Below are 10230 nucleotides of genomic sequence, written 5' to 3'. Positions count from 1 at the left end.
GACGCGGCCGTGGGCTGCGCGTGGCACCGCCCCGCAGTGAGACCACCGCGTCACGGAGAACCGCGGGCCACGGGGATCCCGCACCGGGGACGGCCCCGCACCGGGCACCGAGCAGCGAACACCGGACTCCGTCCCTGCCACGGTGCCCGGCGTGCCAAGCCTGCCCCACGCGGAGCCCAGTGCCCCGCTGCCGGCCCCACACCCGCAACCCCAGCCCGCACCCCGTGGCACGGCCCCGCCCCGTCCCTCACACGCCGCCCCCACGGCCCCGGGGACCTCGTGTTGCCAGGAGCCGCCCGCAGCCGCGACAGCAGCACCGCGCTCTGCGGGAGGCTGCGGGACCCCGGCCCCACGCACCATGCGCGGCCTCGGCGCGGTGCTGTCCCGCCGCTGGGACCGACCCCCGCGGGACTCAGCCGAGCCCGGTACCGACACCGGACACGGACAGGGGTGAGCGGGGCCCCCCTCCCCCCGGCCACGATGCGGGGCGATGTGAACGACGGGGAGCAGGAGGGTGCGGCACCCCAGTGCGATGTCGGCATCCCGACCTCCCCGTGCCCCCCCGCCCCGCAGCGCTGCCAAGGCCCGGAGCTGGATCCTGGACCCCTCCAGGGACCGCTACTACTGGTGGCTGAGCGCCATGGTGCTGCCCGTGCTGTACAACTGGGTCGTCATCGTCTGCAGGTGACGGCACGGGGTGGTGGGCGGCGGGCAATGGGAGGTGGGCAGTGGGGGGGGGAGCAGCCCGGTGATGCCGCTGGCCCCGCCAGGTGCTGCTTCACGCAGGTGCAGGAGCGGCACGCAGCGCTGTGGCTGGGCCTGGACTGTGTCAGCGACGCGCTGTACCTGCTGGACATCACCGTGCGCCTGCACACCGGTCAGTGCCCGCACCCCTGCGCACGTGTGTTGGTGCAGAAGTGTGCCCAGATGTGTGTGGGTGCATGAGCGCGCACAGACCGGGCCATGCTCACGTCTGCGTGCGGTCACGCGTCTGTGCGCACGTCTGCGTGCTCATGCGTCTGGGTACGGACACTCATCCTTGCACGTGCACAAGCGTGCGTGCCACACACGTGGCACATGTGGAACGTGATACACACATCCTGGAGGCACGGCTGTTACCGGGCAGGGGGCAGGGATGGCATTTTGGGGTTGGCACTCCCCCTCCAAGCACCCCCAGCACCCCATGGCAATACGCCACGCTCAGGACCCCTCTGCCCCCACCTCCTCCTGCCGGCACAGCACCACCTCGGAGCCCCTCACCCCTTCAGTCCCCCTATCACACCACGATCCCCCCACTCCCATCCCCACCGCCGGGCACAGGACCTCCCATCCCTCTGAGTGCTCCCAGCCAGGTGCTGCCCCACAGGGTTCCTGGACGAGGGCATCCTGGTGCAGGATCGGGAGCGCATCCGGCGCCGCTACCTGCGCTCCAGCAGCTTCGCGTGGGACGTGGCCTCGGTGCTGCCCATCGAGCTGCTGTGCCTGCGCCTGGGGCCAGCCATGCGCGCCAACCGCTGCCTGCGCGCCCCGCGGCTCTTCGAGGCCTTCGACCGCCGGGAGACGCGCACAGCACACCCCTACGCCTTCCGCATCGCCAAACTGATGCTCTACGTCTTCGTGGCCATCCACTGGAATGCCTGCCTCTACTTCGCGCTGTCCGTGCACTTGGGGCTGGGCTCCGACGCGTGGGTGCACCCCAACGGGAGCCGCCCCGGCTTTGCACGCCCGCTGCGCCAGTACCTGCACAGCTTCTACATCTCCACCCTCATCCTCACCACCGTGGGTGACACACCGGAGCCACGCCGCGAGGAGGAGTTCCTCTTCATGACGGCCGGCTTCCTGCTGGCCGTGCTGGGCTTCGCCACCATCATGGGCAGCATGAGCTCCGTCATCGCCAACATGAGCGCGGCCGACGCTTCCTTCTACCCGGAGCACGGCCCCGTGCAGCGCTACCTGCGGGCTCACGGCGTGGGTGGGCGGCTGCTGCGGCGCGTGGCCGCGTGGCACGAGCACCTGCACGCGCAGCACAAGCTGGCGGAGGAGCACACCGTGCTGCGGCACCTGCCTGGGCACTTGCGTGCCGAGGTGGCCGCCAGCGTGCACCTACCAGCGCTGCGCAAGGTGACCCTGTTCCAGAGCTGTGAGCGCGGCGTGCTGGAGGCACTGGTGCTGCGCCTGCGCCCACAGGTCTTTGGGCCTGGAGAGTTCGTGTGCCGGCGCGGCGACGTGGGCCGCGAGATGTACTTCATCCGCGAGGGGCGGCTGGAGGTGCTGGCAGCCGACGGCGTGACCCAGCTCGCCGTGCTGGGCGAGGGGCTCTACTTCGGGGAGATCAGCCTCATCAACATCCCCGGTGAGCCCCTGCCATGTTCCCATGGTGCCACCCCCATAGTGGTGCCATCCTCTTGGTGCCATCCCCATCACGCCATCCCCTGAGTGCCATCCCAATGGTGCCATCCCCTGAGTGCCATCCCCATGGTGCCATCCCAATGGTGCCATCCCCAAGGTGCTGTTCCTGTGCCACCCTCCCACCCCCAGGTCCCACTGGTGCCAGCAGAGCCTGGGCACAGGACAGAGCCAGGACATGTTTTGGTACAGTGAGCACAGGGGGTCCTGGTGCTGCCCTGGTGCTGTCCCTGCCCCGTGTGCCCTGATTGTGCCACCACCACCCCGTCCTAACCATAGCAATGCTCCCTCAGGGAACCGCTCGGGGAACCGGCGCACAGCCGACATCCGCAGCATTGGCTACGCCGACCTCTTCTGCCTGGCCAAGGAGGACCTGGCGGAGGTACTGACCGAGTTCCCCAGTGCCCGTGTGCTGCTGGAGGCCAAGGGCCGTGAGATCCTGCTGCGCATGGACAAGCTGGACGTGCACGCTGAGGCAGCGGCAGCAGCAGCACGAGAGGAGGCTGAGCACCGAGCACGGCTGCTGGAGGCAGCACTGGAGGCGCTGCAGACACGAATGGCGCGGCTGCTGGCACAGCTGGAGTCCAGTGCCCTCAAACTGGCACTGCGTGTTGGGCACCTGGAGAGCAGGGCCCAGCAGCGCAGGGACTGGGGACAGGGGAAGGGCAGGGACAGGGGTTCCAGCAGGCTGCAGCATGCTGCAGGGGGAGGGGGACCCGAGGGGGGACCAACCAGGGCACAAGATCCCACTAAGGCACAGGGTCCCACCAAGGCACAGGGTCCCACCAGAGCACAGGGTCCCACTGGTGCACAAGATTTCACTGGTGCACAGGGTCCCACTGGTCTACGAGGTCCCATTGGCACTCAAGGTCGCACTGGCACACAGGGTCCCAGTGGTGCACGGGGTCCCACTGGTACACAGGGTCCCAGTGGTGCACGAGGTCCCACTGGTACACGGGGTCCCACTGGTACACGGGGTCACACTGGTACACGGGGTCACACTCGTGCACAGGGTCCCACTGGTACATGGGGTCCCACTGGCATACGGGGTCCCACTGGTGCACAGGGTCCCACCAGGGGTCGGGGTCCCACAGGGGCACGGGGCGCATGGCCCAGAGGCCGCTGGCGCTGAGCATCAGGGATCTGCCTGGCTGGCAAGTGTGCAGTAGCAGTGACAGTCAGTGCTTTGTGACAGTCGATGCTAGGTAACAATGACAACAGTTGCTAGGTAACAATGACAACAACCACTAGGTGATGGTGACAATAGTTGCTATGTAGCAATAACAACAGTTGCTAAGTGACAGCAGTGGTTGTTGGTGAACAAGGAGCACGGTGTTGTAACGGGGATAGGAGATGTAGGGATGGGGCAGGACGAGGAGCAGGAGTGGGGCACAGGGGGCACGTGGCTGTGCCCGGGGCATGGGAGGTGGGGACCGGGGGCTCAGCACAGCAGGAACAGGGAGGGACTGCATTGGTCAGGTCAGAGTGGGGTGGGGATGGGATGGGAATGGGGATGTGCTGGAGATGAAGATGGGGGAGTAGAACAGGAGGGGACAAGAGATGGCAGGGTGGGAGGTGACAGGGATGGGGATGAGGTATGAACAGTGTTGGAACAGGAATGGGAAGGGGAACAGGAGCAGGGGTTTGGACAAGGATAAGGAGGGAGTGGCAAGAGATGAGGACAAGAACAAGAGAAGGTCTGGGATAGGGAGGGGAAGGGGACAGGGGGCAGGGACAGCCCAGGGTGGAGGTGGGATAGGACTGGGTATGGGAAAGGAAAGGGAAAAGAGGGGACAAATCAGGAGGGAACAGGTATGGGGATAGGGGAGGGACAATGATGGGTTCAGAACAAGGATAGAGATAGTGATAGGGTATAGGACAGGAATGGGGATGGGTATAGGAAGGGATGGGGACAGGGTGGGAACAGGTGTGGGACATGGGTGGGAATGGGGACAGCAACGGGGATGGGGATGGAATGGGATGGGATGGGGGAGAAGGGAACGACGATAGAGACAAGAATGGGAACGGGGATAAGGGCAGGAACCAGGGAGGACCCAGGGTGGGGATGGGACAGGGATGGGGAACGGGATGGGCGTGGGGGTGGGAAAGGAAGAGGACAAGAGAGGATGGCTCGGAAGGGAACAGGGATGAGACGGGACGAGGACAGGGATGGTTTTGAGAACGGGAGGGACCGGGGTGAGGCCGGGACGGATCCCCGCAGCCCCGGGCGCGGCAGCAGAGGGAGCGGCCTCGCACCCCCGGGGGACCCCGGCGGGGCCCCGGCTGGGAGCGGCCCAGCTGCAGCAAACAGCGTGGGGGGGCTGCGCAAACAGCGGCGGGGAGCGGCGGGCGGCGGCTGCCCGGGCACAGGGGAATGCTGCGGGGCGCGGCCGGGGGGCGCCGGCGGGGCGGGGAGCTTAGACCCCCTCGAGTCCCCCGACACTCGGCCCCGGATCCGGCTCCAGTCCGGCCCCGCCGCCCCCTCCCCCTCCGGACTCCCCTCTCCTCCCCCCACCGCCCCCCCCCCCTCCCCGCCCCGCTCCCCTCCGCCGGCACCGCCCCCGCTCACTCTCTCGGAGGCTCCGAAGCGCGCGAGGCGGCGCGGAGTGCAGAGCGGCGGTCCTGGCGGAGCCCACCCGGTGCCTTCCCCGGTGCCGCCGAGGAGGGCGCGATGGGCGCGGGGCGGCTCTGAGGGCTCCGCCATGGACCCGCGGCGCCTGAACGAGTCCCTGCAGGAGCTGCTCTGCCGCCCCGGGAACGGCACCGGCCCCGCCAACGGCACCGGGACCGGCCCCACCTGGAACGGCTCCGCCTGCGACCTCCTCCGCAGGGGCCTCCGGGGGCCGCCGGCGCCCAAAGGTGAGTGCGGGGCGGGCGGGATGGGATGGGACGGGACCGGACGGGACGGGGCGCATCGCGGGGCCGCACACCGGAGCCGCTCCCTCCCGGTGCCCAGCACGGCCCCGGTGTTCAGCACCCGGCGGTCCCGCTGGGGGCTCGGACTGGGCGGGGGCAGCGAACGTCCCGAGCGGAGGCGGCAGGGAGACCCAGGGATCCCCCGCTCCGTCGCCCCATCGCGTCCGGTGCTCCGCCGCCTGCGCACGGGGATGCCCGCGCCGGGCTGCTCCGCTCCCGGTGACGGCGGCCGCGAGCGCGTCCGAGCGCGGAGCGGGGCTCGGGACAGGCGGGGCTCGGCCCCGGGGAGCGGCAGCACCGCGTTTCCGCCGCCCGCCCGCTGTCCCCGTGCTGGAGCTCGGCCCGCGTGGCACCGCGTCCTGGCACCGCGCGTCCTGGCACCATGCGCGCCGCAGGGGCGGCCGCAGGAGCTCCCGGGCACCGCGCAGGGCTGGCACGCGGAGCCGTTCCCGGGGACGCCGCGCTGCCTGTGACCGTGCACCCGCAGAGCTGGACCTGACGGTGCGCGTCCTGCTGTACGTGCTGATCTTCGTGTTGAGCGTCTGCGGGAACGCCCTGGTGGTGGCCGTGCTGCTCCTCAACCGCCGCCTGCGCACCGTCACCAACTCTTTCCTGCTGTCCCTGGCGCTCAGCGACCTGATGCTGGCGCTCTGCTGCATGCCCTTCACCCTCATCCCCAACCTCATGGGCACCTTCATCTTCGGAGAAGCCGTCTGCAAGTTGATGGCCTACCTGATGGGTACGATGCAGGGTTGGGGGCCGTGCGCCGCGGCGCGGCACGGCGCGGTGCCGCTGACCCTCGCTGCCCGCAGGCGTCTCCGTCTCAGTCTCCACCTTCAGCCTGGTGGCCATCGCCATTGAGCGGTACAGTGCCATCTGCAACCCGCTGCAGTCCCGCGTGTGGCAGACGCGCTCGCACGCCTGCCGGGTGATCGCCAGCACCTGGCTCTTCTCGGCGCTGCTCATGTTGCCCTACGCTGTGTACAGCACCACGAGGGTGGTGCCCGTCCCCGGCGCCCGCCCACCCCTCAGCCAGTGCACGCACGCCTGGCCCAGCGAGCACGTGCGGCAGGCATGGTGAGTGGGGGGCGATGCACGGCGTGGGGAGGGCGAGGGCTGCGGAGCGACAGGCGCTGCGCTTCCAGGTATGTCCTGCTGCTCCTCGTCCTCTTCTTCATCCCGGGCGTGGTGATGATCGTGGCTTACGGGCTCATCTCCCGCGAGCTGTACCGAGGGATCCGCTTTGAGCTGGACATCAAGGGGGAGGCAGCAGGTGAGAGGCTGGGAAATGGGGACCCACACAGCCCTGATCAGCGCCTTCATCCTAGGGCGAGCAGCAGGGGCTGAGCCCCACACTAGGTCCCTTTGCCAAGTCTCCTCCCGATGCCCACACTGTGCCGGCAGAGATCGGGCACATCACTCTGCGCCCGATGCCACGCTCAGTGCTGTGCTCAGCGCCGTGCCCGGTGCTGCACCCGGTGCCGTGCCCAGTGCCACCTGGGTCCTCATGGTGCCAGATCCATGACCGTGCCACTCCTGCCCGCAGCCCAGCGCAGCACGGAACCGGTGCCCACCTGCGACGAGGGGGACGGCTGCTACCTGCAGCTCTCACGGCCGGGTGCCGCGCTGGAGCTGCGGGCGCTGGGCACGGCGGGGGCACAGCAGGAGCGGGCACGCATCAACAGCTCAGAGGCGAAGCTGGTGGCCAAGCGGCGCGTGATCCGCATGCTGGTGGTCATCGTGGCCATGTTCTTCCTCTGCTGGCTGCCCATCTTTGCGGCCAACACGTGGCGTGCCTTCGCACCGCGGGCAGCCCAGCGCGCGCTCTCGGGGACGCCCATCTCCTTCATCCACCTGCTGTCCTACACCTCCGCCTGCGCCAACCCGCTCATCTACTGCTTCATGAACCGCCGCTTCCGCAGCGCCTTCCTGGGCACCTGTGCCGGCTGCCGCCGCGCCTGCCCGCGCCGTGCACCTGACGAGGACGTGGCCAACGCCAACGCATCGCTCTCCAAGTTCAGCTACACCACTGTCAGCAGCCTCGGCCCCCCCTGAGCCCGCCCGGCCCCGCACCGCCCCGTGACCGCCGCTCCCTCGTGCCCTGGCGTAGCCCCGCAGTCAGCCCCCGGCCCCGCGCATCCACGCATCCTGTGCGCCCCGGTGCCGCCCCGCACACGGTGCCCGCGGGCTCCCTGCTGTGGTGCCCGTGCGTGGGGGGGCGAGGAGATGCGGGACGGACACAGGAGGCGGGGACGGGGCCGGCGGCGGCCCCGCACTGCCCTCACCCTTCCCGTGGGGGGCCGTGGGGCAGGACCGGAGGCGGGGCGGCGAGGAGAAAATGCCACTCCCCGGGTTTCACCGCTCCCCTCCCCCGCGGGCTCCGGCCGCAATAAAGCCTTCGTCTGGTGCCGCCTGCTGCGCTCCTTCTGATCCGCACCGGCACCGAGTCCCGCACAGCAGGGACCGGACCGGCACGGGCAGGCGCGGCGCGGTTGGGTCGTTCCCGGAGCCGCGAGCGGTGCTGCGGTCTCCCCCGGCGGGGACACGCGGTCCCGCACCGCACACAGCGGTGACTGCGGCCAAGCGCAGCTGTGCGGGTTCGCACGGCCGTGCACGCTCGGTGCACGCACAGCCGCGGCTCAGCAGCACAGCGCTGCGGGCACACATACACCCGTGCACACAACCGCGCTCGGCACTCGTGCACGCGCACAGCGCCCCGTTGAGACCCACGTCCCACACTGCCCCGATGAGACCCACGTCCCGCACCTCCCCAGTGAGACCCACGTCCCGCAGTGTCTCTTGCAGCCTTCTCCCTTACTAACGGGGCTGCATCTCTCACCATGCCCAATAGGACACAGCCCGCACTGAGCCCATACAGGACTTCATCCCCCACAGTTCCCCAGTGGGACTCCATGGCCCACGGTGACCAAGAAGACTCCATTTCCCACAGTCCCCCACAGGGCTCCCATAGCTCCCCGCCGCGATTCCATATACCACAATGCCCCACTGAGACTCCATTTCCCACTGTTCCCCAAAAGGACTCCATCTCCCATCCTGATCAATAGGACTCCACCTCCTCAAATGCCCCATATAAGGCACTGTCTCCCATTATCCCCCAATGGGACTCCCTCTCCCTCCATGACCCGTAGGACTCCATCTCCCACAGGGCCCCAGTGCAGCTCCAGCTCTGACCTTGACCAAATGTGTCTCCAGCTCCCAGAAAGCCCAGCAGGGCCTCCATCTCCCAAATGCTCCAGGAGAACTCCATGTCCCATAATCTCCAGATGGGACTCCATCTCCCTCAATACCTGTTGTGGACTTCATCTCCCACATTGCCCCTCATGAATTCCATCTCTCACCACGTCTCCGTGGTGAAAAACTCCACCTATGACTGTGGCCCAATGCTACTCCATCTCCCACTATTACGAATGGGCTCACACCACTCTCAATATTTGAAAAGTCGTGGCAATCAGGTGAGGTCCCTGGTGACTGGAAGAAAGGCAATGTCACATTCATTTTTAAGGTGTGATGACCCCGGGAACTACCGACTTGTCAGTCTCACCTCAGTGCTGGGAAAGATCATGGAGCAGATCCTCCTGGAAGCTGTGCTAAGGCCCATGGAAGGCAGGGAGCTGATACGGGAGAACCAGCGTGGCTTCACCAAGGGCAAATCCTGCTTGACCTTTTATGGCTTTTTAGGCTGGTGTCACTGCACCAATGGACAAGGGAAGAGCCACTGATGGCAGCTATCTGGACTTCATTAAGGCCTTTGACACGGTACCCCACAACATCCTTCTCTCCAAACTGGAAAGAGATGGATTTGATGGGTGGACTGTTTGATGGATGAAGAACTGGCTGCAGGATCGAGTCCAGAGAGTGGTGGTCAATGGCTCCATGTGTGGATGGAGATCAGTGATGAGTGGTGTCCCCCAGTCCTGCAACTCCATCTCCCACCTTGTCACTCATGGGTTCCATTTCCTTCCATGTCCCCACTGAAATTCCACCTATGACTATGATCCATTACCTATGGGATTCCATCTCCCAAAGTCTACCAAGATGATTCCACCTCAAAAAATGCCACAACAAGACTCCATGTCCCCAAGCCCCCAGTGACACTCCAACTCCCATAATTACCAATAAGACTCTATCTCTCATAGCGCCCAGTACAACTCCATCTCTGACCTTGACCCAATGGAACTTCATCTCCCTAAGCCTACCACCAAGTCTCTATCTCTGAAAATGCCGCAATGAGACTCCACGTCCCCCAGTCCCCAGTGGGATTCCACGTCCCCCAGGCCAGCAGCAGGACTCTGTCTCCCATAATGCCCAATGGGCTCCATCTCCCATAGTCTACCACCAGGACTCCATCTCCAAAATGCCCCAATGGGAATCCGTGCCCCGTACTCCCCAAACAGGACCGTCTCCCATCATTATCCATGAGCCCCTGTTTCTGACACTGTTCACAGGACTTCATCTCTCATAAATACTTATAGGACTCCATCTCTTATGCCCACCACAAGGACTGCACCTCCAGAATGCTCCAATGGGACTCCATGTCCAATAATTACCAGCAGGATTCCACCTTTCATACGTCCCCAGTGAGACATCATCTCTGACCTCAACCCGATGGGAATCCATCTCCCATAATGCCTATAATGGACCTCTATCTCCCACTGCTACCAATAAGGCTCCACTTCCCATAATCACCAGTAGGACTCCATCTCCCAGGCTGCCCCAAGAGACTCCATCTCCCAGAATGCACCACGGGCCTCCATCTCCCAGCATGCCCCTACAGGACTCCATCTCCCAGGATGCACCGCGGGACTCCATTTCCCAGCATGCCCCACGTTCTCCCATCGCGCCACGGTGCTGTTTACTCGGCGGCCGCTCTCCTCCCGCCCACGTGCT

The 10230-nt window shown here is 66.1% G+C and overlaps 2 protein-coding genes across 2 annotated transcripts; both read left to right on the top strand.

Annotated features, from left to right (window-relative positions):
* Positions 77–3707, top strand: CNGA4 (cyclic nucleotide gated channel alpha 4). Its single transcript, XM_021383880.1, has 5 exons — positions 77–450; positions 574–684; positions 771–877; positions 1367–2353; positions 2700–3707. Exons 1-5 carry the CDS (start codon positions 359–361, stop codon positions 3536–3538), a joined length of 2136 nt encoding a protein of 711 aa, XP_021239555.1. The 5' UTR covers positions 77–358; the 3' UTR covers positions 3539–3707.
* On the top strand, positions 5004–7719 carry CCKBR (cholecystokinin B receptor). Its single transcript, XM_021389053.1, has 5 exons — positions 5004–5265; positions 5810–6061; positions 6135–6399; positions 6468–6595; positions 6869–7719. Exons 1-5 carry the CDS (start codon positions 5109–5111, stop codon positions 7375–7377), a joined length of 1311 nt encoding a protein of 436 aa, XP_021244728.1. The 5' UTR covers positions 5004–5108; the 3' UTR covers positions 7378–7719.

Source organism: Numida meleagris, chromosome 1, assembly GCF_002078875.1.
Source record: "Numida meleagris isolate 19003 breed g44 Domestic line chromosome 1, NumMel1.0, whole genome shotgun sequence".
In the NCBI taxonomy this organism is placed as follows: domain Eukaryota; kingdom Metazoa; phylum Chordata; class Aves; order Galliformes; family Numididae; genus Numida; species Numida meleagris.
The sequence above is the reverse complement of the archived record's forward strand: the minus strand, read 5'-3'. Positions and strand labels throughout refer to the sequence as shown.

What these genes read in the sequence shown, in the direction of transcription:
- CNGA4 (XM_021383880.1), top strand. Translation starts at nt 359, where the DNA reads ATGCGCGGCCTCGGCGCGGTGCTGTCCCGCCGCTGGGACCGACCCCCG. An exon ending in CACCGTGCGCCTGCACACCG is followed by an intron (nt 878 to 1,366) that starts GTCAGTGCCCGC and finishes GCTGCCCCACAG; the next exon opens with GGTTCCTGGACGAGGGCATC. An exon ending in CAGCCTCATCAACATCCCCG is followed by an intron (nt 2,354 to 2,699) that starts GTGAGCCCCTGC and finishes ATGCTCCCTCAG; the next exon opens with GGAACCGCTCGGGGAACCGG.
- CCKBR (XM_021389053.1), top strand. Translation starts at nt 5,109, where the DNA reads ATGGACCCGCGGCGCCTGAACGAGTCCCTGCAGGAGCTGCTCTGCCGC. An exon ending in GTTGATGGCCTACCTGATGG is followed by an intron (nt 6,062 to 6,134) that starts GTACGATGCAGG and finishes CGCTGCCCGCAG; the next exon opens with GCGTCTCCGTCTCAGTCTCC. An exon ending in CATCAAGGGGGAGGCAGCAG is followed by an intron (nt 6,596 to 6,868) that starts GTGAGAGGCTGG and finishes TCCTGCCCGCAG; the next exon opens with CCCAGCGCAGCACGGAACCG.